We start from the raw sequence: 25870 nt of genomic DNA, 5'->3' as shown, positions 1-25870 counted from the left end.
GGCATCACGGATCTATCTGCATGCTGTATTGCTTGCAGATAAAGAGATGATGATCTGATTGGGCGACTATTAGGATATGATTTTCAGGTTCAAGTTTGAGGACATGTACACATGGCACACACCATATTGGTTTGACCGTCGAGACGTATAGGCAACAAGGGCCTATGATACCTATGGCTCACGTAGTTGAAAGCGTCTGCTACCATTGAAGTAGCATAAAAGTCTCATCTCCATCAAGCTTTGTATGATGTACATCTCCCCGTGATCATTACACTATCTACAAACGTCTACTAATACTAACTGGCCCCCTTAAAGTAAAAGATCCTGATTCCCGTCGTTCGCTCCAGGACTCAAAACCATGTGTTGCGGCTCGTTTTGATTAACCACCCATCCACCTCCAGCACCGCCGCCGACTTGATCTGCAATCGGACTACCACCGAAGGTGCTCTGCCTTCCTACACTAGCAAAGTACATGTCTGCATCACTGACGGCGTTCGCCATGCCATTACCATTTGTCGGCGAAAGTGATCCATTACCATTAGTAGTGGTGTCGAGTCGCGAGCGTTCGGCGGCGGAGCGGTCTCGAGCCTGCTGTGCTGCTTTGACAGTTGGCAGTTCGTGCTTTTGGAGTGCTGGCGAGTCTTGCAGTTTACGTGGGCGAGCGCTGCGGAAGACTTGGTTGACTGGTTTGAGGTACACAGTAGCCAGTGTGCCGACGTTCAGACACATCTCTTCCAGGGTACCGGGGTCGAGCTTCTCAGACTCTTCGGCAGTAATCGGAGGCTTCTCACCCATGACGACCTTCTTCGCTTCTTCGGGTGCGGAAGAGAGTAGACGCCAGTACATATAGCCTCTATCGCGGAGATCGGGGTTGTCTGTTTCTTCAGTTGCCCACTTCAGTACCTTTGGTACTAGATTGGAGCCGCGGGTAGGTCTTTGAATGAACAACTTGACGGTGGCGGTAAGTAGCGCCAATTGCACCTCATGGGTCTCTTCTTGGAAGGTATCCAGGAAGTCTTCCAGCAAGACGTCCGAGTCTTCTATTCGGTCTGCGTATTGCCCGATGACCCAGATCATAGCGGCTTTCGCTTCTGGTTCGTCTAGTGAGTCGAGGTTCTCACATAGTGTCGAGATAATCGACTCGTATTGGTTGGGGTATTTCCGGAAGATATTGCGGATGACGACGGTTGCTTCTTGTACGATGTATGAGACTTTGGTGCTGACGAGCGAGAGGAGGGTGCTGATGCACAATTGTGCAGCTGGCGCGATTTTGATGGCAAGTTTGCCAATGGCGCGTACAGACTTGCGCACAAAGTCGACGTCGATCTCGGTAGCGTATCTGTCGTAGAAGTCAGTTACCCATATTCAGAGTGACCTTTGAGTACTTACTCAGAAAGCTCCGTCAGCACTTCCTTGATGTTTCTCTCCGTCGCCAGCATGAAGATAAGCTCCAGCTTCGTCACCTTGACGTAGATAGGGTCGTTGTATTTGCAGAAGAAGACGCGGATATCGTTCCGCAATACTTCCGGTCTGCGCTGCAGGATCAGGAGGGCATTGCGAAGTGCTAGGTATTGAATCTCGGGTCCTTTGGAGAGGAGAGTGACGAGCGGCGGTGACAGCTTGTTGCATAATGAAGTAACAACTTTCTGGTCGCTGATGTAGTTCATTAGGTAGAGGATAACGCGAATGCAGGTAAGAACGACGGCAGAATTCGAGTGGGAAAGACGTGGCGATATGCGCTCCGCGAGGAGAGCAGCTTCGCTCGTGTCCTGGGGGACGTAGTTCATCATAGCCTCCAGAATGTATGTCTGACCCCACTCTGAGCAGTCTGGCAGAATCTGAACAATCTTGGATGCGCTCGCATAGTCGATTGTGAGCTTAATGTTCTCACTTCGCTCCCAGATGTCCATGAGTCCTGCCAGTGCACTTGACACTACTGTGGGATTCTCGTCTCTCAGCATGCCATTCAGTCTGTCGATCAGATCTGATTGTTCCACCAAGTGTCGGTCGTGGTCGTAAAGCTTCGCTACGCAGAAAGCTGCCGTCTTTCGGACGTATGGATCGGAGTCTTTGAGGAGGTTCTTCAGGTGCGGCACGGTTGCCTCGACGAATTCTCGAACGTGAACGTAGGACATGGTCCGTAATGCGAGTGCTCGTACTAAGGGGTTGTTGTCGTGCATGTCTTCCTGTATAATGGGCAGCGCCTTGAGCGCAATGTCAGGTTTTATCCTGGCATAGTTGACGAGATACAGGAAACACCTGCCCGCGTCAGCATAGCCCTTCTTCAGGTAATCCTCACTACGCACATCTTCTTGATCTCCAAACTCGGTATGTGCATGCAGCCCACTATGTCCATGAATAGCGCGACCATGTCGTTGTTGCTCATGGTCATGTTGGCGACAATCTTCTTGAGGGCCGTCTTCTTCTGGGAGAAGTTCTTGTCCTTCTTGTTGCCATTGTTGAGTTCGACACGGAGTTCCGCGACTTTGCCCTGGGGAGTGCGGAGGTTTTGTAAGCGCGCGTTGTCAAAGGTGTAGGGTAGAAACATCATCATGGCAGTAGATGCTCATAGCAGACAGACAGGCTGAATAGGAGAACATGCAATTGCACAAGTCGGAGACGTGGGTGGCACGAATGACGAGACAGACGTACCCTCGCAAAGAGCTTCGCATCTTGGCCGCCCTGGCTCATGTTGGGCTAATGATGTCGCGTATGCCAGCTGGGCTGTCCTCCCAATGCATGTGCCTGCCGTAGCACAATCAAGATAACCTCCCTCGCGACTTAGCGCCCCTCCCTTGCCGTCTCGAGGAAGCGTGCGGGGTTCGATGGCTGATTCGCTGGTCTATCGGCTTCGTATCGTGTCGCGCATATCGGAGGAACGTGGAAGAGGGCTGGAGAGGCGTAACGACAGGAATGATTTGTGATGTTTAGGGACCGTAACTTTTAGGAAGCCTGCCAGCGGTCAACACGGAGGAGGGGACGTGCATCCGCCAAGGCCGCCATATGTGGAGCTCTCCAGAGGCCCGCTCCGCAACACCACGAGCGAAGTTGCAACATCGTGAGACCCTGGACCCTGGCCACCGCGACAACATCTCAGACTCTGCTATCCGATACTCCGCCATCACAAAGACGCCCCATCATGTCGAAATCGCCTCCACCGCCCCCGCAGTGGGTGCTCGACCTCAACTCGACGCCCGCATCCAAGCCGAAGAACGCCTCGCTCTCAGACCCACCGGGCTACACGGCATCTCTCACCAAGAAGGAGCGTTCCCAGGCATCAAAGACTCAGAGGCAGCCCCCGACACCCGAAGAGATGGATACGCTCAAGATGAAGAAGGCGTGGGAGGTCGCCATCGCGCCCGCAAAGCAGTTGCCCATGAACGCTTTTGGTATGTCATTTGACAGGAGACTCTGCGAGCAGACACTAACCGCACCAGGCATGTACATGACAGGCAACACCCTGCAAATCTTCTCCGTCTTCATGGTCTTCACGCTCTTCAAAACTCCCGTCCTCGCTGTACTAGGTCTTCAACGCACCTTCGCTCCCTTTGAGACTCCCGGCACTTCTGGACGACTACTCGGTGTCAAGCTTGTCTACATTGCATGCAACATGCTGATGTTGGCGTTGGGTATATGGAAGGTGAATGGCATGGGACTCTTACCGACAACAAAATCAGATTGGCTGGCATGGGAAAGTGAGAGGATATGGTCGGAAAGGGCAGTCCCGAAGGAGTGGTTGTAAACGCAATTCTGGTTGGAGATACGTATTCTATGATTACTGTGACGGAATAGTCGCTAAGGCTTTATACAAGGTCATCATTCTGACCTCCGTTCCATCTTCGTCATCTCTGATCCTTTACTCAGTACCCGTCTTGTGTTCTTTTCTCTTGTCCTTCTCTTGCTCGTTCTCCACCAGAGAGTGGTTTCACGTTGCCTCAGCCGCTACGCGCCCATTCTTCATCCTCGCCAAACTTCACATCTCCGTCTTTAATGATCCTCATCTTGTCACCCATGGTTTCAGGATTCACACCCCCATAGTCGCTTCCACCCACGGTCACAGAATCGTCCTCCGAAAGTTCTCCAAACGCTTCTTTGTCGGCTGCTACCTCAATCGCAGCTGGCTCTTGTACAGCGCGGTCCAGTTCAGCAGCCGTCGCCAGGTCGGCATGCAGCAATTTCATCAAGGCTTTTGGTATGAGATGTGGACCTTCGTGTCGCAAGTCCTCAGCTCCGTCACGGAGGTCGGAGATACTGTGGTACCCGTCGAAATGTCCACTAAGTGTCATTTCGACAGCTGCCAGTAGAGCGATGAGAGGGTCTCCGACGTCATCTGTGTCCAGGAAGGGGGCGACATCGCTCCATCTGGTGATGGTTTGCTCTATGACCTTGAGCATATCACTCTCATCCTTTTTTATGGCGTCTTCATTACTTGGACCGGTGGCTGAGAAGTCTATGAGAAGGATGTCTGGATAGCCGCGGTACCGATGGTGATGCACCGTAGGGTACAGGTTGAGCATGATGTTCGATTCCTCAATCTTCCCGTGTACCAAACCCTCCTCGTGTAGGAACCATACAGCATCGATCAGGCCCAAAATGATATGCGCAACGAACCAGCTGGGAATGCCGCCATGATCATTCTTAATATTCGCTTCGCCGAACTGCGCCAGCGTGGGACCGAAAATGGGTCGGAGACAGGTGTACGAGGTGGGTGACGAGTCGGCGTACTCAGCGCGTAGGACATATGAGCCGATGAATAGCGAAGCTTTGTCCCTCTTACGGTGCTCCTCGAACTGCGTTGCCTCGTTGCGAAGCACGTCCGTGTCTTTCCTTGTCTTGACTACCACCAGCTGAGGCAGCATTTTCAAATGTTGTTCCGATAGCGAAGATGTGCAGTTTTCCTTCATGCTCTTGTACAAACAGTCGGCCAGGTTCTTGTATGTGAGCAACGGCAGTTGCTGTTGAAGGCGCGCAAATCCAGACAGGGTCTTCCAAGCGTCGTGGTTTTCGATGGTGTCATCCGAAATATCCGGATCAATATTATTTGACGGCTCGAATGGAGGGGGAAGCGCGCGAGGTAGGCAAAGATACACTCCCGCGGAAGATCTCGGCGCTGAGAGGGTCTTGACCACGCGGAAGGACTCAGATGGGGGCCTGGGGACGGCACCGGGGAGACGTTTTACAGCGGACGCCTGATCGAACGACGGAGCGGAGGAGTCCATATTCGTGAAATGTTGGTAGCGATGTGGTAGAAGAGATGGTTGCAAAGTCGGTTGCAGAGCTGGTTGCGGAGTCGAGTGAGAGGACTGCCCAATTGGGAAATCACGGTGACTGTGCGCATGATAGTGCACCAGCCCAGCATACGACAGCCCCGGAGGGAAACCATCACTGGCACTACGCGTGTGAAGGCGCTCGATGCGCTAACAACGTCACATTAAGTGGGAAATAGCGTATCAGGATGAACCTCAGTGAGATACTGTGTGCACTGTTGACAGCCAGAAAGGGCACGTCGTCTGCAAAAGTCTGCTTCCAAAGTCTCGCGTTCATGTGCCGCTCGTTGTATACTGCTAGGGAAGTCTCTGGACGACTCTTTTGCTAGAGAAGCGATGCCAATGAAGATTATAGTCAGTGGTTCCCGACGCGCATGGATAGGTGCGCGTGGTATATGTAGTGAAAGAGATTTTTCTGGTGAATACGATGAGCTGAGTTCGGGACGAAGCTCGAATGTCTTTGACCATGAATTCGGAAGCTATGACACTCAATATCATTTGATGTCTTGATACTCAGCACTGCTCTTCCAATTCTTCGGGTATCCCCTTGCAATGCGCCACTCCTCCGCCTTGGTTCTCAACCTCTTATACACACCCTCTCGCCACCCACCATCACCATCTTCCTGGAAACTGAACGTAATTCCAAAAGGCCAATACAGCATGTTTTCAACTCGAGCTCCATCCTTAGACTCCAACAGGCCAATAGCGATGTCGAAAATCTGTGGCCGTTTGCCAGTAGTGTAGAAGACCACTGCGGAACAGGTGTCGCAGAAGTGGCGATAGATATCAGGCGAAGAGTTGTAGTACTTCAGCGTACCCACAGCGGGGTCTTCCGCGTCGATGAGTTCGTTGAGGGCGTACATGTCTTTGGGGAAGGCTTTGCTGCTGTCCTTTCCGAAGGATATGTACTTCGTCTCTGCGTACGTCCAGTTAAAGACGTCACTCCCACTTTGCAATCTGCAGCTCTCGCATCCACAGAAGCCGGCTTTGAGCCTCCTACTGACAGGTTCGACGTTGGAGGGAAGCTCATCCTGGGCCATGTGCTTGTAATCGCCACGCTGGAGGACCAGATCTACCCCGCCACATTTGCAGCGTATTGGTACACTTTCTTCCTCTTTCGCTTTGAGTTCCGGAAGAGTGGACGACTGTGGCCAGTCTGCAGGTAACTCCTTCGCTCCAGGGCCACGACCGGCTACCACACTTTCATAACGCTTCAGATCCTCCCCTTCACCATTGAGAGCACAGAGCCAAGGACTTGCACCACCATCCTCCGTGTCGGCCACGAAACCCTGCCCACCGAACTTGATCAACTGGCGACCTCCGATGTCCACGTTACCGAGCGCACCAGTGACCACTCCCAGATTCCTGGCCGGATCTTTGAAGGCACAGAAGACCGGGCTTGAGCAGGTAGGGCAGAATAAGAGGTCGAAGCGCTCCCAGCAGCTGAATGTCCGAAGGCTGGAAATGTCGACGTTGGCGCGAGGCTCAGGCCATGATGTGAGCGATGTGTGGAGCGAGCCGCACAGGTGCCGACAGGTCGTGCAGTGGCACACATGCCCTGGTAAGGGAAGAGCGGATGCAGGAAAGGTTGTACTGTAGTTGTGAGCGCCACAGAGACATGATGCCGTTAGAGTTACGGTCTCGGTGGAAGAAGACATTGTAGATCTCGAAATTGGAAACGATTCTGCAATCGTTGCAGGACACTCTGGAGATGATCCTGCTAGTTATAGGATATCCAAAGTCACTATCAGGATGGGTCTCCTTACTTGCTACGTTGCATGTGCTACGCCGCAAGCATGACGATGCCAAAGTGTGACCACATGCCGGCGCATGTCGAAGGGCGTGGCGTCGGATTGGTCAGCGTACATATGTGGGGCTCGCATTTTCGCGTCGTACCTCGCATTCAGGCTTGGGTGAACAACGAGTTGCTGTTAGCGGCTTGGTTAATATTGAGACGAATCCTGCCGTCGGCTGTATAACTTGAAGGATTTTTAAATCTTGACCACCCGCATGACGTCGAACAGGCCGGTCTTCTGCTTATCGGACATGCCTGCTTTCAGAAGACCAGTTGCATGTTCGCCCTCTCGGCCCCGCTGGTTGCTCACGAGCCTTGTGTCGCCTCGCTTAAACTCACATGTCCGGCCTGTCATACCCGAGATCCACATCTTCACAATGCGAAAATGAGGGCCATGTAGCAGATTGGTCCCGTATGCAGATGCCCAAGGCGCATCTACGTGCCAAGGGTCCAAACAACCAGGTAGATCTGGCGCGAAGGACGTGACAACGACGATTTGTCGCTCATCTTTTGACGCTCCGGAACATGTCAGTGCTAACGCGCCACTCGGTGATGCATTGGGGCTGTTGACTGCATCCAAGAGCCACCTCAAGTCCCTTTTATGCTCCGAGTTGTGCTTGACGACGTCCCACATCTCTATACCGGTATCCCTGTTGAATTCGGGCATCTTTCGCAGCACAGCAGGTGCGTCCGAATCCGGTATGTTACTCCACAGCGTGCAGCCAAGCAGCGTAATGTTCGTGCCCGGCACGTCGCTTCCCGTCTCGTATAGTATCTCCAATTTCCCCTTCAGAGAAGGCTCTCTCTCCATCTTGTGCGCCAACTGTAAGCCGTCCATCCAGCTAATGCCGTGGAACTCCAGCGGACCGAGAACCAGAAATACCTTCTCATGAAGACCACACCGTCGAATCAGAAACCACAGATACAGCTCGTAGTCTATAAGCCTGCCAATGTTTCCAGCATGTATCAAGAAGGGCGCCGCGACGGGTACGTGGAACGCGAGGTATTGTGATTCGTAGTCTAGGTTGAGATCTGATAGGACCTGGAAGGAGGTCTTCGGGTTCGAGAACAGGCTAGACAGGCGTCGCAGTTTGCTCGGTAGCATCTTCGCGGGGGCGGTTGTATAGCAAACTAGAATTAGAAAAGGTGCGAACGAGCGTTGGGATGCACTTGACGACTCAAGCGCTGGTAAGGAGACTGAGGGGGTTGTGTGGACTAGAGACAAGCTAACAAGATCAACAACACGCATGAATGAAGCGACGGAGAGCCTGAGATACGAGAGAAAGAGCTCGTCTTGTTGTAAGGGCTGAGCGCGGCTGCGCCATGAGAACCGATCGCGGTCCGCAGCATTGCGGCGCCTGTGTTACTTTCCAACACCGTCGGTATCAAAGAAGAGAAAAGTTGCGACTGTGCCCATCCTTTCAACCCTTTCGATCTTTGCGGAGATTTGCTATTGGGCGCAGCGCGACTGTGCGGCGTTTTGGTGTTGGAAGTTGGTGGCTGTGAAGAGAGATGGCCTTCTAGTAGGGATGGAATTAGATCCCGTCTAGGCCGAGTCCGGATGGCGCGATTTCGGCCCGGCCCCACGTCATCTCCTTCATCCCCTTCTGACCCAGCAGCGCCAGCTTTAGCGACGGCGACGACGGCGGCCTCTACAACCCTCAATGCGTTACAGTCGTCCTGCTGGTGTGCGCGCATCATTTGTGTTCACCCGGACTTCTTCGGCAGCCCACAGCGCGCGGATCTGCCTTCTCAGCCTCAACCTCCGAGGTCCACTGGCGGATGACGGGCTTTCCTTCGTGCCATGAGCAGTCCACACCGCGACGACCGCAGCTGCAAAATGGAGGAACACACAAGCTGAGGTCCTCCATTTGGACAATGTGACCGTTTTACTGCGTCGTTCCTCAACGTATGCGCCAGCACACGCCGACTCCATTGAACCTCGCGACCGATCACGTCGAGTGTTATCCATTGCTTGGAGTAGCCCAGTACCGTCACAAGTACCGGCTTATCAGCATCCTATACCCTCGGCTTGTCATCCTGTACAACCGCATGCGATATATGCGTAGGAAGAAGTTCATGATCTCGGCTTTCATCACGCATGATGAACGATCGACATTACATCTCTGGCAGAAGGCACAGCAAACCACGTGTTTGGTATGCTAAACAAGACGCACATGCAAAGGCAGCTTCTTGCATTGGCATCGAACCATGGCTCGGTACGAAGAAGAAGCCGTTGAGTACTGTGTGTTATCCGGCTAAATGTTACTCGCCTGGCGGCGGCGCCCTGGCCTGCAGCTTACCGGTTCACAGCAGTTGTCTGCCACACGCATCACTACCTAGTCGCTCTAAAATTCGTTCTCGCTCGACGCCTCTTCTCGTCTCGCTCTGCAGTGCCGTCCGCGGTGCGTCGAATACGATAGCCAGTGGTCCTGGGAGTATATGCCTAGATCTACTTTGATTGTGAGGCTGAAGCACTAACGTAGCTCGGTTCCACCATCGACGGGTTGATATTGCGGTCGCAGGATCTACAGCCTGCAACCTGGGACCGACACACTGGCAGCTTCTAAGAATAGTCGTATCACCCGAAGACCATCCAACTGTTCCCTATACGAGCTCGGTATATTGCCTGCGTCTGGACTTACCGGTCCTTTCGGCCGCCGTCTAATATCTCGCGTGTTCATTGCTATTGACAGAAGCATGATAGCTATTCAGAAGCAAGAGCGTACTGTGATCTACACAACACAGCAGTATACCGAAGCTGATGACCTTTGATACTGTGTAATTGATACGTTTTTCAGAGAAATTCCGCGAGAATAAGTATCAGTCTCAGCCCCTGCGTAGCCTAACTACTACACGAGATGATCCCAGCTCTGCGTTCAGCTGCCCGTGCAATATGCTTCACGTATTACGGCAGCATTCCAAACCAATCTTCGCCTCCCGTGTTCGCGTACCCGGTATCCAGGCACGTCTTTCTCACCACCTTGCTCGGTCTTAACCAATCATCTAGCCTCCGATCTTACCTCTTGGCTGTCAGCTCCTTCCTTTCTGGATTCTCGGCCTTTTAAATGGTCTTTCGACTTTACACCCGGATATAATACGATGAAGACGGGGTCAGAAGCTTTTGATCAGCGAGGTGAATGCCATATGGTACGACAGTATATGCAGGGTAAACAGCGGCCGTATCCATCTGCGCCCTAATACCGGCGTTCTGGATGGTCAGTGGCAATTATGTCTCAATCTAAAGTATCACTGAAGCGAGATGTACTCCTTACGGTTACTCAGAGGAAGTCTATAAGAGTCTGAATCCACGCACGATCGTTTCACTCATATCAAGTCGTCCACTTTGTCACTCCATAGTCGCTGTATCATCCTCATCGAGCAAGATGAAAGCCTTCTCCTATTTCAGCTATGCTCTCCTGGCATGCATGCCCCTCACTGAAGCTCACCCAGGGATGGGCGATACCATGGCAGAGATGCGCTATCTCGCTGCCCGTGAAAAGCGACAAGCATCGAAAGAGCTCATCGGCGACCTGAAGACACTCGCAGACTCCAAGCTCACTGCCATCGGCAAAGACATCAAAGCGATCATCCTCGACCAGAAGTCTGCGGAGTCTGCTACCATCGATAGCTCCATCCCTGCTGGCAACATCGGCAGTGCCGCCTGCAAAGCCGACATGTGCTGTCATTGGAAGTGGCTCGCGTACGAGATGACGGCCAAGTTCAACGGTACTTCCGGTCGCTGCAGCAAGTTTGCTCGTCAAGCTGTTCGTCTGGGCTTCCATGACGCAGGCGTATGGTCTAAGAGCAGCAGTTATGGCGGTGCAGACGGCAGTATTCTCCTCAGCGACGAGATGTCGCGAACAGATAATAACGGCCTTTCAGCAATTGCCGACCAAACGAAGAAGTGGTACAACAAATACAACCAGTACGGAATGAGCATGGCGGACATCATCCAGTTTGGTGCCAACGTCGCCACTGTTGTATGTCCACTTGGACCCAGGGTCAGAACGTTCATTGGGCGTAAGGACAACAGCAAAGCTGGGCCTACTGGTCTTCTCCCTGGGGAAAAGGATTCCGCGGATAAGCTTATCAAGCTTTTCCAAGACAAGACCATCGACGCACATGATCTAGTCGCGTTGGTCGGAGCGCACACTACATCGCAGCAACACTTCGTCGACACTAGCCGCGATGGCGACCCACAAGACTCTACTCCCGGTGTCTGGGACATGGCCTTCTACCCACAGACGACAAACCCTAACACACCTGTTCGTATCATCAAGTTCCAAAGTGACATCAACTTGAGCAAGGACTCGAGGACGAGCGCTTCTTGGGCGCAGTTTAGCGTTCGAGGTACTGCTCAGCCTCAATGGAATGCGGTATGACTCGCCAAATACTCGAGAAAAGGACCTAGCTGACATATTGATGCAGGACTACGCTAAAGCCTACACACGTTTGTCTCTTCTTGGCGTCAACAATATCAACGATCTCAAAGAATGCACTAAGGTTCTGCCGGCAGAGCGCCCTACATTTGTTAGTGAAGACCAGGTTTTGCTAGATAGGTGGCTCGCGGGCGAATTTGATCAGCTCAACAACTTGGTGGACGACGCTATCCAGCTGACTGGCGTGATCTCGTCAAAGGACAAGAAGGCTTGAGTATACTTGAGTGTTCAACTCCGTCAATAGCGACTTCTATAGTCGATGTAGTGTGGTAAATGCACGCCCTTACTTCTTTCATGTCTGTCTCTCATATGTATCCTTAGTCCCTGATTCGTCAAATTTTCCACGTTCACTGATGAAACTTTCCGTGAGTTTAAATGAGCCGCGCAGTCACCGCGTAAAGCTCGCCTATCAAAGACTAGCCGGCACACGCACACACTCACAGGCCATCGCGTTTCTTGCAAACAGACTTTTGACCTTTCCGTACCTTACTATCGAGTCAACATCATCTCTTTCCTCGATACCATTACCCAAATCATCTCCATTCTCGAAACCGATACCCACATCAAGCTCATATAATGACATGCCTCCAATGCCTCAAGGACGCTCTCTTCCCCGACGGCCTCCCACCCTTCCTCGTCTGCAAGATCTTCGCGGACCTCATCAACACACACAACATGGACCTCGAACCGAACAACATCTGCCACGCAGATCTCAGCGCAACCAACATCCTCCTATCACCTACGATGGAGCAGGAGTTGCCACAAGTACAGATTGTGCATCTCGAGGATGTCGCTGTGTGGGACGAGCAAGCCGTTGTCAAGCAGATCATGAATCTGCTTCAACATCTCACAACCGGCGAATCACGCATCCCAGACGAGTTCCGCACCACCAAGAAGGGCGAGAAGCTCAAGGATAGCAAGGCAAGGAGTTTGAGGGATGGAGACAGATTGTACTCGTTCATTGCGGGTTACGACCCACAGGGACAACTGTCGTGGAAAGACCTCAAGAGGAGGTGGAGGAATCTGGCGGGTTTCTCGGCGAAGGAGCTATACGACAAGGGGAGGTCGGCGGACGTCAGAGAGGCGCTTTGGGATGCAGTAGTTGGGGATGAGGAGTAGAGGGAGGTGGTAGAGGACGGCGACATAGACGTCATTGTTGACGGAAGTCTGTAGATTAGTGGCGGCTGCAGAAGACATTGGCATGTATGAATAACAATGGAAGCATGAATCCCGAGCGCGGTATACCTCAAGCTTGCCACAGACGTTATGAAGTTGATCAATCATGTCGGCTGATGTGCTGCGAGGTCATTACCGCTGCCCATTTGTGTGATGGAGAAGCCTACAATGTGTTTGCTGAAGTCCCAGATGACCAGTGCGGAATGTCCGTTTGCTTCCCACTAACATATATGTAATCCGTACTCCCTCTTTTCGAGCGTCAGTATCTACTCTACAGAATGTCTGCTTCATCTTCCTACCAAACCATGATTCCTTCCAGTGCCGACATCAAATACAAAACCCTCAAATTCTTGGGTGGAGGTATGGACGGCGTTGCAGTTCTTGCTGTTCCCAAATCTGGTGAACAAAATCTGGACTCGTGTATAGCCCTGAAGATCTTGATGGACGACAAGACTACCTCCGTCTCTAAAGAACTGCTCATACAGCTGAAAGGTATGGAGAGCAAAGAAGACCATCTTATAGCCGCAGTGTATGACTACCAGCCCATCGAACATCCTGAATGGCACTGTATGGCATACATACCAGGTTGCAGTATCGAACAACTACTAAAGAGGGATGACTTTCAGGACGGAATGCCACCTACCGTTATACTCCACGTTCTTTCAGAGCTTATCCGCGTCCAAGAGCATCTGCGAACGAACAAGCTAACGCACACCGATCTTGGTGCGGGTGGTAATGTCATGCTTAGCAACAACGGCACCGATGCATGGCCTTCTGTAAAACTAGTCGACTTCAGCGGGATTTTGTCCTACAACAAGCCCAAGGAAGCACAAAATGTTTTCCAATTGGTCTCAAGCATGACAATGGACCAAGAAGCCGTTCCGAAGTGTTGGAAATTATCCACCTTTCAGGCTCACGATGTGACGACTGCAGACGAGGTGTACAAGAATTGTAATCGCCTGCAGTATTCACGGGACCAAGAGCTATTACAAGAACTGTGGGAGTTCTGTCGCGAGAAAACCAAAGGTTTGAAGCAGCGCTTGAGAGACGATGCGGCACTTCAGAAACTGAGCAAGGTACTCGACACCGCAGGGACTACTGAGCAAGACGTGGAGAGACTGGTAAAGACACCTGAATACACAATGGAAGTGCAGCGATTCGATGCGACTTCAAAGTAGACAAGGAAAGAATCGACTGGCTCCGGCTAACTCTGAGAAACTTTAGTGTTGATACCACAGACACCCTTCATGTCAGCAATGTCCAAGTAGGTAGTAGAATGATCAAGCTGGCATCTTTATAATCGCGAACGGTTCCGCAGGTATCGGATTTCATGCGTACGTAGCGGATAAGAGCTCTTGAAGCTTTCCAGTATCGAGTCCAAGTCTGTGATCAGCGTCGTCGCCGTCCAGACTTTGTGTCATGTATTTGCATCCGCCTGACTTCGCAGGCATTCTGTGAGGCCTGTCTCTACCCCGGTATGCTGTTTCTCAGATTACTCGCACATACATCAGGGGCGCTATGAGCGGGCGGAGTTGCGAGCATAAGCGTTGAGTGATCGATATGAATATATTGTGACTGGACGGGTAATGCGAGGTTTCGGTGAGAAGCCATCGTTACCTCAACGATCGTCGTTCACGGGCACCTCCGTTGTTCGCCGCGAGTACTCGTTCCGCTTGCAAGATGCCGCCGATGTCCTCTTGTCGAGGATCTTCGAGTACCACACGGATCCGAAGGCTTAGAGGTTATTGTTGTGATTCGTTCCGCTCTTGTCGCGAGATCCAGGGTTGCCGTCAGCTGTAGCAGCCGCTCCTAGCCTCTATGCTACGGCGATGCGCATAGACAGAGAAGGCGCCACGCTGTATTGGGAGATGTCAGACGTGACTGGCGAGATCCTGCTGAGTATGCATGCCTGTCGTAGGCGCTCGTGGAGTCCCGTCACCGCTGCTAGGGATGTCGTCGGCGCCGGGCTTTCTTTTGCCCTGCGGAAGTTTCCCAATCTGCAGCTGGCAAAGGAGTCATCTTTGCCCTAATGTCGTGCGGCCGATGCAGTTGAGGAGGTTCATATAGACAAGGAGCAGCTCTGGGGGTGCCTCATGCAGCTCTGAGACGGCGGTGGTGGCGTTGCTGGGCTGCTCGGGGAAGGCACCTCCAGCGCACGGACCGAGATTGAAGTTGGTTGCTTCAATTCTCGGCCCCTTCCTCAAGCCCACAGACTACCCCAACCCAATCACCCCACCACATCGAGGCTATAGTCTCGGACTGGCTTCTGGTGATGACACATCCCTCCTCTTACGGCAGAGCAGCTCCGCTCGTTGACGAACCGCCCCGTAGCATAGGATACGGCCGACAGCTTGACCGAAGCCGCCGAATCCACGCCATAGATCGCCTCGTCCACGATCACGAGAGAGACCAACAAGATACCGAAGAAGCCCTCGAGCTCGTCGAGCTCCCCTCGGATGGCCTTGCGCTGTCGACATCTGTTGTCAGGCGATGATGGCCCGGCTCCCCGATCCTCCGCCGGCGAGCATCCTGCGGCTCCTACCGCGCCTCACTCGCGGCCTCCTACACGACGATTAGCATACCTGTCTGAAGTTAGAACGCATACCGGGCGCTGGAAACTTTGAGCACAGTGCATCGGACTGGGAGAATTCGGCAAACAATCGATTGCCGCTCGCTACATCCACCGCGCAGCCGGGCTTCCCACGAAGCATTTTGAGCCGCCAGGCTCGCACACCCGTCACCTTGTCTCCGCCACGATACCGCAACGTTCACCTACCTCCGGGTCAGCACAGAGTCAATCATGTCTCTCAACGGTCTCTTACCTTCCTCCCCATCTCGTATCGCCACCGCTTCAACCTCCATCTTATATCTTACAATCTCTCCCACCCAGTTCGGCTACCTAAGTTACGTCAGCATCTCCTCATACAATATGGGCACGGAATACATACGCGTATATGAACCACGATGAAAGAGGCTAGTGGCGTGCGTCTCGGCCTGTGTGGTTGAGTTGACAGACGGCGGCAGCTGGCCGACGCACATGGTGGTGCGTACTGCTCTCCGGTCCATCTCCGAAGAGATGCTTGACAAGGGAGTACGGAGGCAGGTTCAAACTCCCGCAGGACATGTGTTCGGCAGTCCGACCAGCGACATGTCTTGCTCCGACATCTGTTTGGAACAGACGACGGTGTCCTATGCAACGTCATTGCTGACATGCAATCCTCAGACACCATCTTCTTGCTACAGGCTCACGGCTTCGAGGCCGACGTCTCCCTCTCTGTGCCTCTTCGATATCCACCGCTTGCGGTCGAATTGAAAGCCGGGAGATGGGTGATAGATCGTTCGATTTCGTGCCTCTCCTACCTCGTTCGTCTCTTCGTTGCCCATACCCCCCATTTCCACTGCAGGCGACACGTAGCCGTTCTAGAACTGTCAAGCATCGTCGCACAATGCAAAAGTCAAGCTTCTGCGCGCTTCAGTCTAGGAGATACGGGCCTATGCATCTCTTTGGAAGTGCTGAGTGGTGTGAGTGACATCGAGAAGTTCAAGGGAGGAGAGGGTACTGCCCGTAGTAGGTCGATGTGTTTGAAGTGAGCTCCACGACAACGGTTTCCTCGATCCATCATGGCTCGCTCCGCGCACCCGATTTCACTCCTCCTCAACCCAGGCGTCTGAGATATTGTCGCTATCGCGTTGTAGGAATGCGGACAAGGACGCATTCCACGAAGACAAACCTCAACGAAGTAGGAGCCGTACCCCAGGCGATCGTCGACTTCAGCTGCTTGGACTAACAATTGGCGCTGCCGGTGACTCAGTCTACGGCTATGATCCAAGTCAATCGAGCTCCATCGTGCTATCAGAGAAGGCGTAGCACATACGCGTACCGGCTTTGAGATTGGGTTCACGCAACCTTGCGAATAGCGATCGACAGCGAGTCAACCGTAGATAATCCAGGTTTGATGGTGTCGCCCTAGTATCCTCGACTGGCACCTTGGAAGCTACCCGCATCGCCATGTATGGAGTTTCCGCCGCAGAGGCATTTGGAGCTCGTGAGTATTGCGTGCAGTGCACAGAGCATAGAGCCTCTCGCCGTCGCCAACGAGGTAGCAGACATGGTAATGCGGCCTGGCTGTGAAAGAGATTTCTGCCAGTCTGGAGTGATGATACGACAGCGAATATGCCGAACTACTCTTGTGATGAGTTGGTCGTGCTAATGGCTCGTTGACTTCTAGTCGAACAATACGTGCCAGGTACCATAGGATGGTGCCCTAACCGACGATAGCGATGACCGGTGCCAGATCACCCAAGATACCCATGGCGCGGTAGCCTGTACCTGAGGAGGCTTTGAGAAGTCGCACGTCAGCGACGTCGTACTCTGTCTTGAGATAACAAAGACATCTCTGCATACTGCCCGACGATGCCAGGGCATCTGGTCATTGCATCCAGCTGGGGGCTGCAAGTATTGCTCCTTGGTTCCTTTTCGTGTTCGTCCGCGGCGCTCGCCGCGACGGATGAAGACGGCAGGCCCCACCAGGGCAACTTCCGACATTGCCACATGCGCGTCAAACCTCCTTCCATCTCCTTCTCAACGATCCTCATCTTCTTGAACATCCATGACCATCAGTCACATCTTCCCATCTCTTTTCTTTGTTCCTGTCTAGTCTTCGGTATGCCTCCGGCACTTTTGCTTCTCAGATCTTTTGCCAGATGGTCCATTCATCGTCATTTCATCTCGCGTCTCGCAGACTATCAGGCAAGCAACCGCTGTCCCTTTCTCCGACATGAAAGACCCGGACTGCGGTTCGAGAAGAGCAAGGAGTTGGGAGCGATTTGGTCGCAGGGCGCGATGAGCGTTCAGAGAAAGTCCCATCCCGGATGCAGACTGCGGCAGATTTGACCAGTCGCCGACACTGTGCCGCCTCAGGCCCGTCTTCGCAGCCGGTTGCGCTGCTGCAAGGAGCCTAGAGCAGGACTAATCCCATGGCCGCCATTACGGCACCGCATTCAAGCTTGGCCAGGTGTGTATCGTACCCCGTCTGGTCGCCGTCTTATTGTCTTGTCCCCGTCTGACACGGCAATGAGATGAGGCGTCTTCAGTGCTTCCCTTCAAGACTGCCTATCGTGTCCATCCGCCATTGCCATTGAAGACCGGCCAGCCAGCTGAGCCTTACGGAGGATGATTTGTTATGCGTCCACCCGCCAAATCGCACCAAAAGCTTTCACATTCGCAACCTGGGTTCCGCACGACGCTCTCGACTGCTGCCGAGTCTGCCATGTCTTGTTGTACCCTCGCATATCCGTACGCCAGAGACGTGTCTGGAATCCTCCTTGTATGCGTGAGAGGCGGCTGAGGCAAGCGATCGACGTTCGTTCGTATGCAAAGGGCGGCGCGTTCAAAGTTGTATGCCGGCCAAGGCGACAACGTTGTGATGCGGTCGTCAGCGGTGGAGGCTCCTGGCTATCTGTCAGTGTGTATTCAAGATAACGGCGCTGGGTGAGGCGGGCACAGAACTTCATACCATGTTGAGACCAGCATGAGCAAACATGCAGGCTGCCTTGAGCGTGGTGTTCCTTATCCCGACGCATCCGGACCGATCGCCTGTTCTGCTGTCGCAAGGGTACTTGTGGTTCCGTCTTTCTCTGCGGGGAGCTCAGCGGCGGACGCAGGTCGGCGTTCGCGGCGCAACGGCTTCCAATGCGAACAGTCTCAGTCCTCGGCGGCCTGCTGTTACTAAGGCAAGAGGGTTCTCTTTGCCTGCTGTCGCTCCAGTCGCTATGTCACAGAAACTGTAGTCTGTTGCCTCCTTTGTCCTTTCTGGGAGCCAGCGGCTTTACTCTGCGCACTGGGACAAGAAACAAGATCGAGACCTCCTGGACTGCTACGCTGCTTCGCAAGAATGAGGAGTTCGTGAGCTGTCCGAATGTGCCAGTCACGGCGGCCGCAGCACTCCCCAGAGGCGGCGCCGCCACCGCCACAGTCGCCTGCGGTTGTGTGCGTATGCATAGCCACTTGCCGACAGGGCGACAGCCATCAAGACCGCCTACCGGAGAGCGATGTGCGTCGAGTCGTTCCTCGTGTTCGTCGTGTTGGCGCGAATGTGTTCGGTGTTGAGGGTGCGGTGCCGCGGAGGTGATGCAGACGTGAACCAGCCGCAGCGGCAGGCCGGCGATGGCCTGGAGTGGCAGACTGAGTTGATGCGGCCCATGTCTGTCGCTGCCTCTAAAGAAGGAAGATGTCAGTTGTCAAGCAGCACAATGGGTCTGTTGAGATCTACCCCGCCGCCAACTCGGAGGCGTCAAAGCCGCGACTGAACGGTTCTCTCTCGATCCGCCACCTCCGCAGGAGGCAACAAGTAACACACCCAGGAGGAGATGAACTTACAGTGCTGCGATGAAAGACGGTTCATATATCGGTGCTGCCCTCGCGTGAGCGCTGGAGCGCAGACGGGGAAGTTGCTTCGTACCGCATGCCCTTCGTCGGCAGAGCGCCCTCAGGTGCAATTTTCGCTATCCTGGATTCTGTCAGACTCATCGCGACGTCGCCGCAAGCCATTCGGATGCTCATTTCGTCGTTTCGGGGTGATGTGGTTTGCGTCGTGGTGTTGGTTGCGGGGTTGGTGGCGGAGTCGTCGATGAAGTTGCGGACATAGAGCTGAGGCCCCAACACCCTCGCCTCAAGTTGCGAACATCAAATCGACCGACTGCGTACAGCGCCTATGCCTGCCCTCGCTAGGCACGGAGACGCTCGGTACTGCAGCACAGCTGAGATCATACCAAAGTCTACATCGGGGGACGTCTCAGTGCACTTGCTAAAGGCTATCCCTTGTCTCAGACCGGATGATGACCGCAACGCATCAATAATCGTGGCTGGCCAAGTCGACATCCGTAACACGTTGACAAGGCTGCACTCAGCCTGCAAGTAAAGATTGCACCGACCGCATGTGCCGCTAAGTCTAGAAGGCTGCGGTCACCGGAGCAAGTCAAGCTTGAGACATGCACGTGTGATCATGATATGCTGTTGAATCTCCTTGCATCCCAGCACAGAGTTCTGATGTCATTATCTGGCAGTACCAGTCTCGTTGGCTGCGTACTAACCCCTGAGTCGGGATTCATTCATGGAGGATGGACGCATGTCTGCAACCATGTTATACATTCTGCATCAGGATGAGCATTGCTCAGAAACGGTATTCAATATCGGCTCTGTGATCCTGTTGTTGAACAGACTAGAAGCTGGTGGATGGCACTACAAAGTCCAGAGATCGCAGTCGATCAGATGCCATCTGCACGAAGTCAAAGGAAGTCACGAAAAGGACACAATCATAAGGGCTAATAAGTCTCTTGCTCGTACATACCGCACATTCGACTGGAATTACGTACAAGCCTCGCCGAAGCCATAAAGTGCATTGTCTTATACTCGGTCATGGGTTGGAAGACGTCTAGCCAACACCCGTAACATTACCTTCTTGTCGGATGCTGGAGAACGAGAGTCGAGCGATCGACTCGCAGTTGACCCTGCTGGGTGAAGGAGCGCGATGTCCTGCGCCCGCCCAATCGCCCGCCCACCAACAGTGAAGCCACAAATCCAAAATCTACAAGGCACACGAACCAACTAAGGTCCGTTGGATATATAAATAAAGTAAATCGTCTCTATTTCACTAACTAGTGGACACAGGAAAGGATGTAGGTGCCGCGGGCACCGAACCTTTTGCTGCTTCCGCAATCATATCTTGTTTTTTTGCCCCCGCGTTCGACTCTTCCTGGAGGCAAACAATAAGTCAAAGGGCTCGCTTTTTGCCCGCCCCTTCACCTCGGCTCCGCGGTCTCTGTTGTGCGCAGACGAATGTTTTCACCGCGCGTCACTGGCTTTGCGGACATTGCGGTCCACCTCATTTTTGTTCCTGGAAGCGCCCGTAAACGGGACTCCACAAATTCGTGTCAGCATATTATGTTGGACATGTCTCTCCCGACTTTGCTGGCTATATATTTGCAAATATTCGTCGTTGTTCCACTAACTCGTGAAACTAGGAGAGAGTAGGGCCCCCTCTTGGGGGTCGCCGAACTCTTTGCTCCCACGTTCGAATCCGCGCATGCTCGACGTTAAGTTGAGTTTCTTGTTTTTTGCTCGCGGGGGCTAATTGAGCGCGACTGGCTGCATTACTGCACACGTGCCGTGCCGCCTAATGCCGTAGCTTAATAGCATGTGAGCGATTTGGCGCATTCTAGATCTATTATGAGAGATTCTCGACAGAGACATAGTAAGCATGCGGCACGGAGACTCTTGCAGAACGGCAGCGAGAAGACTGTTAAGGTTACCGGCACCACCAATAGCACAGGAGACGTGCCACATGCAGTAGACAAAACGTGATACAGTCGAGCAGCTATGCTCGATGACGACCCTGGCAAGTATCGCAATGGCGGCAGCTGGCACTAAATGAATAGGAGCCTGCTGTGTACATCATGAGAAGACAGGCCGTTCGAAGGACTTGATGACTTCGGATGGCCGGGGGCGGTCGAGGACTTAATGTTCCCTTTCAGCCGCGATACCCCACAAGAGTGTATTTTTTTAGATGAATAGTCCTGGATCGCGCGACACGATCTGCCGATACTGGACTGTGCAATTCGTACATGATGTCTGGAAGTTGAAACTCCACGAGATCATGGTGGGGCGAAATTGGCCGATGCGGCGTTAGTACCACGCTAAGACAGCTTCACCAAACCTCATCACGGCGGAGAGAGGCTCAACGACTGCGATCAGAAGACATATCGACTGAGACTATTGCATGGAAAGATGCAGCTTTCAAGAATTTGGGATCATTTTTCATGCCCTGACATATTTCGACAGAGCCATTTTACCGGCTGCGGCTACAGGCCGTCATCCTTCGCTGTCCTTGCCTTCGACCACGCCAACACAATCTGAGAAGTCGTCCTCACACTTCCACGAACGAGGAACTCGATCTCTCAAGGCTCGCAGGAACCTCCTGTGGCCTGTGCCCATGCAAGCATCAGCCACCGCCTGATACCTGTTGATATCTCCAGAGCTTCCCTCTTCTATGTCTTGAGTTCGAGTATAGTCGAGCAAATATAGCTGCTCAGCAACATCGAGAAGATCTGACCGAGCTTGAGTGGCCATTAACTCCAACATGGCTTCAAAGTCTGTAGGCGACATGTCGAAGAGCTCTGCGCGGCCACCGACATCCTCGACAACCTTGTGTATAGCGTTGTCCAATGTCCGAATGTATGCCTCCATTTCTAGAGCGCGAATTGGTGTACGTCCAACATCCTTCTCCTCCTCCAATTGACATTCGTAGTAATGGTAGCCAAGGCTCGTAAAGGATAGTGTCTTGGATTCCGGGCTAAGGGCATGATAGACACCTGCGTCCCTAAGCCTCTGGTCACGACCGTACTGAGCTGCTGTGGGGTCAAGGTACGTTCCGGTACCGTTCAACCGGGCGGGCTTCTCTGGGCGACAGAGGTTGTGTTCGTCGGTCGGTGTGATCCTGAACATGGAGTGCCAAGCGGCGACGGGTAGTGTGAGCGTAGCCGTTTCCGAGCCTTCCTCCTGCCAGTAGGTGACCTCTACCTCTTGGTCGGACTGGACGTTGTCGACGTGGGCTTCGTGTACTTCTATCGAGGTGGTAAGACCTGAAGACGTTAGCCTTAGTTTGGGTCTCGCTGAATGTAATGGCGGACACAAACCTTCGGTGAAGAAAGCCACTGTCGGGGCGAAGGCCTTCAGAACAAGGACACACTTGTTGTGTGACAGATAGGCATGCCTTGCCTTGAGGGGAAAGGATTGGTTCTCCAGTACTGATACCTCGCCTGGATGGCCTTCGACATTGCGCACTCCTATCCAGAGTGAACTTCCGCTCTCGTCGGCAACCTCATACATGACCGACAAGCGGTTCGTCGCGTCGCCGAATTCGAGAAACAGGCGGTTGACGATGCGGTCGACGCGATACAGATCCCGCTCCGCCCTCTCCTGGACGTGAGTGCGGACGCTGCGGTATCCGCCATCTTCGAAGCAGACAGGAACCCCTGGATGGTCTGCCATTGTGGCTTGCGGTTTGGAGTAGGTTTCGAGCGTGCGAGAGCGCATAGATTGACGGCGGCCGGAATGTGTTATGGGTGTCACGGAGGTGAGAGATATCGCGCGATCTGGGAAGGGAATAGCGGGGTTTGTGTCCAAAATGTCGTTCAGAGGAGACGGTGCACGAGCGGAGCGAAAAGAAGGGTCCAACTGTCTCACTTTATCACTCCTGTCACTGTCACCGCCGACGACTTGTCCGCACAGAACCAATCCCTGAACAACGCCGACGATGTCCTCTTCCAGCGCACCTTCAACAGCCGGACTCACGATCGAAGAGAGTCTCGAACTCTTCCTCATCGCATTCAACGCCGCCGTGGCCGCATTTCGCCCATTCTCTGTCACTTCCTTTGGCGCCAGCAATCTTGGCGACGACCATATACTGGTGACACGCGATCGCCAAAGCCACGGCCAAGTGCCCGTAGGGACCTCAGAAGCGCTCAAGATCTCTTACAAGAAGCTGAACCTGTGCGACACCTTTTGCACGATCTTCTACGAGGCGGTCGAGACGCGACTACATTGTAAACTCCCTGATCGTAGCTTCCTCGCCGGGCCCCAGTAATTAACATTATCCCTACAGCATACGACGCCGACGTCGAGTATGCTGTAATCGAGAATCCAAGGCCGACCCAAGTCCTCCACATCCGCAACGAAAAGACCTCGATGCCCCATTCGGTCCTTCTCATCCGCAAGCAAGACGAATCCGAGATCATCTTCGATGGCACAGCAGAGCAATTGGGGTGGCCAGTAACAAACGCGATTATAAACGGCGACAAGTTTTGGCATGATTACACCCGTGATGGGCAATACAAACTCGACTTGTATCACAGAGATATGAGTATGGAAGACCACAAAGAGTTTTGCCAGGGATATTGGCACAAAATCGGGATCAGCTTGCGCGAGATGCTGCAGAGCTTCGACTGGGCGATGCTGGAAGGCATGGCGACTAGCGATCGAGAAGACTACGTACGTGGGGAAGCGACGCAAAGGGCCCGGGATGCTGCTCAAGCTTGTTGGGGATAGAGAAGACACATAGTCCTTGGCTAGCTGTCCTATCAGTTGCTTGCCGGCTTGTACGTAGGCAATCTGTACTCTGCAGAGGACAATACATGCCAGGTTTCATGCTGTGGAGGCTCATTGTCAGCCTCAGAAGCTGTTCCATCTACATGATATCAGTGTACTGCGTGAATAGTATACGAGAACAGCTGTTTCGGGCGTGCATATGTTCAATCGTCGGGTACGCCAAGGCTGAAAGTCAACCAGAGAGACATCCCAACATTGCGTAGCTGGGATCAAGCAAAATAATTTGCAGGATACTTGGACTCAGATGAGCTTGTAGAGCTCATCAATGGTGGATGTAAGCACGGGTCAATGAGTTGCGGTGTAATGATTTAATTGGTCTTTGCCCGCGCGCAAAGAAGCTACCTAAGAAATTTGATGCCTCGTCACCTCGAGTCCCGACGCTCGCTCCAAAGACTCCATGACCTTCGCATGACCGGTACCCATGCAGGATTTAGCCAGGGCTTTCCAGTGTGTGTTCCTGTCGAGATTGCCCGGGATGTACTTGTTGTCGAGGTAGCTCGCCAGGACGTCGAGATCCGTCTTGACGGAGCTCAGGATATCATGCTCCAGAGCACCCCACTTGTCATCATTGCCGCTCCTGATGACGTCTTTCCATGCGCAGCCAGTCATCTTCTGATATACCCGATTGTTGACCGTTCGCACGATCGCTTCGGTTCGGAATTCTATGCGCAGGGTGCGGGAACGTAACGAACTGGCTTCGTTCTCGTGAACGCTGTTGAGGTGTCGGGAGTAATTGTATCCCAAAGAGAAGAACTCTATCGGCACTCTCACTTCCTCGTCCGGGTATGCAGGGTATCCCCTGACGGGGTATACGCCCGCGGGTCGTAGGTACTGGGGCGCTGACGGGTCGATGTAGACGCCCTCTCCGTGATCGTTGGGGGAGGTGATTTTGAACACCGTGTGTTTTTGGGCGATCCGCCTTCTCCTGCCGGTCGAGCTCTCGATACAGACGACGGGTTTGATCTCGTAAACCCCGTGTATCTCCACCTCTTCGACATCGATTGGAAGGCGTAGTTCTGCGTCATAGTTTGTTAGTGGTGAGAATCTCTTGTAAACAATCGAAATACTACTCACCCTCGACTAGCCAAGCCAAAAGACCCGCTAGGAGCTTGCACGCAAAGACGCAGTAGTTGTGCGACTTGAATGCTTTGAAGCTCTCGTCTGTCACGGACCTTCGCTCTCGAGCGAGAATTCCGGGACTGATATCCCATTTGAGGCGGAAGCGCAGATGTAGCTGACCGCCCACTTCCCTCGCGCTCAGAAGCTTGCGCTGATCGACCGCTTCTGTGGTCATGGAGAATATGCTGACCATGAGCGCTGTTGTACGAGCGAAGCTCGGGTCTGGCTGCCGCGCTTGCTGGATGTCCATGTTGGCTTGGATTTGCTTGTCGTGTGCGGGTACGACGGGGAAGGTATTGATGAGGAGGCCTTTGGAGATGGAGTGCTCCGGATAGAGAGTAATTCTGGAGACGGGGTGAGGGCGGGGTGGGCGGCGCTCGTCAGTGGTGAAGCAGAGATATTGAGGCTGGTGTTTTGGTCTCGCGCTAGCCCCCCGATACTCCTCCGCCGGACTGACAAACGCACCAACGACTGTCTCTGCCCTAGCCTAATTGCATCTTAATCCAAGATTAATAGCACATGAATAGAGATCTCACGTCAGGAGTCACTTCAGGGGCGCCGTAAGCGTTCATCTGAATAGTCGAACGTGCAGGCTTTGAGGAGGTCAAAAGCGCTATCAAAGAGCATCGCCAGCTCAACAGTTACATGATAGTGCAGTCCAGGAGCGCAAATACAGCGCTACCTACATTCATATCTTTACGTTGCTCCGTGCCTGCCTTCGTGTATGCGCAGAAGGAGACAGTGCTGACAGCCAACACTCTTCTCGGCTCGCAGTACTAATACTATGCTCTCATACTTCTCAAACAAGTCTCATTGAAGGGAATCATTATGCGAGCCCAAAAGGGAAGGCAGGTCAGGGCGGGAGTTGCAAGATGTCCGCTTTGCTACGTCGCGTCACAAAGCTAGC

At 53.2% G+C, this 25870-nt stretch overlaps 11 protein-coding genes across 11 annotated transcripts; 5 read left to right on the top strand and 6 right to left on the bottom strand.

The window, feature by feature from the left end:
- Positions 1-309: 309 nt before the first annotated feature.
- On the bottom strand, positions 310-2691 carry J4E78_001908 (uncharacterized protein; the record flags this gene model as incomplete). The annotated part of the gene is made up of 4 exons (XM_049362561.1): positions 310-1339; positions 1390-2259; positions 2307-2491; positions 2653-2691. 4 exons carry the CDS (start codon positions 2689-2691, stop codon positions 310-312), a joined length of 2124 nt encoding a protein of 707 aa, XP_049225153.1.
- Positions 2692-3139: 448 nt separating this feature from the next.
- On the top strand, positions 3140-3742 carry J4E78_001907 (uncharacterized protein; the record flags this gene model as incomplete). Its single annotated transcript, XM_049362560.1, has 2 exons — positions 3140-3389; positions 3438-3742. The coding sequence occupies 2 exons, from the start codon at positions 3140-3142 to the stop codon at positions 3740-3742; spliced, it is 555 nt and encodes a 184-aa protein (XP_049225152.1).
- A 193-nt stretch (positions 3743-3935) lies between these two features.
- On the bottom strand, positions 3936-5219 carry J4E78_001906 (uncharacterized protein; the record flags this gene model as incomplete). The annotated part of the gene is made up of 1 exon (XM_049362559.1): positions 3936-5219. One exon carries the CDS (start codon positions 5217-5219, stop codon positions 3936-3938), a length of 1284 nt encoding a protein of 427 aa, XP_049225151.1.
- Positions 5220-5761: 542 nt separating this feature from the next.
- On the bottom strand, positions 5762-6887 carry J4E78_001905 (uncharacterized protein; the record flags this gene model as incomplete). The annotated part of the gene is made up of 2 exons (XM_049362558.1): positions 5762-6725; positions 6862-6887. The coding sequence occupies 2 exons, from the start codon at positions 6885-6887 to the stop codon at positions 5762-5764; spliced, it is 990 nt and encodes a 329-aa protein (XP_049225150.1).
- A 371-nt stretch (positions 6888-7258) lies between these two features.
- On the bottom strand, positions 7259-8167 carry J4E78_001904 (uncharacterized protein; the record flags this gene model as incomplete). Its single annotated transcript, XM_049362557.1, has 1 exon — positions 7259-8167. One exon carries the CDS (start codon positions 8165-8167, stop codon positions 7259-7261), a length of 909 nt encoding a protein of 302 aa, XP_049225149.1.
- A 2281-nt stretch (positions 8168-10448) lies between these two features.
- On the top strand, positions 10449-11718 carry J4E78_001903 (uncharacterized protein; the record flags this gene model as incomplete). Its single annotated transcript, XM_049362556.1, has 2 exons — positions 10449-11441; positions 11494-11718. The coding sequence occupies 2 exons, from the start codon at positions 10449-10451 to the stop codon at positions 11716-11718; spliced, it is 1218 nt and encodes a 405-aa protein (XP_049225148.1).
- A 362-nt stretch (positions 11719-12080) lies between these two features.
- Positions 12081-12623, top strand: J4E78_001902 (uncharacterized protein; the record flags this gene model as incomplete). Its single annotated transcript, XM_049362555.1, has 1 exon — positions 12081-12623. The coding sequence occupies one exon, from the start codon at positions 12081-12083 to the stop codon at positions 12621-12623; it is 543 nt and encodes a 180-aa protein (XP_049225147.1).
- Positions 12624-12958: 335 nt separating this feature from the next.
- J4E78_001901 (uncharacterized protein) lies at positions 12959-13858 on the top strand (the record flags this gene model as incomplete). Its single annotated transcript, XM_049362554.1, has 1 exon — positions 12959-13858. The coding sequence occupies one exon, from the start codon at positions 12959-12961 to the stop codon at positions 13856-13858; it is 900 nt and encodes a 299-aa protein (XP_049225146.1).
- Positions 13859-21549: 7691 nt separating this feature from the next.
- J4E78_001900 (uncharacterized protein) lies at positions 21550-22728 on the bottom strand (the record flags this gene model as incomplete). Its single annotated transcript, XM_049362553.1, has 2 exons — positions 21550-22319; positions 22374-22728. The coding sequence occupies 2 exons, from the start codon at positions 22726-22728 to the stop codon at positions 21550-21552; spliced, it is 1125 nt and encodes a 374-aa protein (XP_049225145.1).
- Positions 22729-22993: 265 nt separating this feature from the next.
- J4E78_001899 (uncharacterized protein) lies at positions 22994-23784 on the top strand (the record flags this gene model as incomplete). The annotated part of the gene is made up of 2 exons (XM_049362552.1): positions 22994-23282; positions 23342-23784. The coding sequence occupies 2 exons, from the start codon at positions 22994-22996 to the stop codon at positions 23782-23784; spliced, it is 732 nt and encodes a 243-aa protein (XP_049225144.1).
- A 402-nt stretch (positions 23785-24186) lies between these two features.
- On the bottom strand, positions 24187-25535 carry J4E78_001898 (uncharacterized protein; the record flags this gene model as incomplete). The annotated part of the gene is made up of 3 exons (XM_049362551.1): positions 24187-24860; positions 24919-25450; positions 25500-25535. 3 exons carry the CDS (start codon positions 25533-25535, stop codon positions 24187-24189), a joined length of 1242 nt encoding a protein of 413 aa, XP_049225143.1.
- Between the last annotated feature and the right edge of the window lie 335 nt (positions 25536-25870).

The sequence above is a fragment of the Alternaria triticimaculans genome (genome assembly GCF_023758025.1).
Source record: "Alternaria triticimaculans strain BMP 0046 chromosome Unknown scaffold_2, whole genome shotgun sequence".
NCBI lineage: Eukaryota > Fungi > Ascomycota > Dothideomycetes > Pleosporales > Pleosporaceae > Alternaria > Alternaria triticimaculans.
The sequence above is the reverse complement of the archived record's forward strand: the minus strand, read 5'-3'. Positions and strand labels throughout refer to the sequence as shown.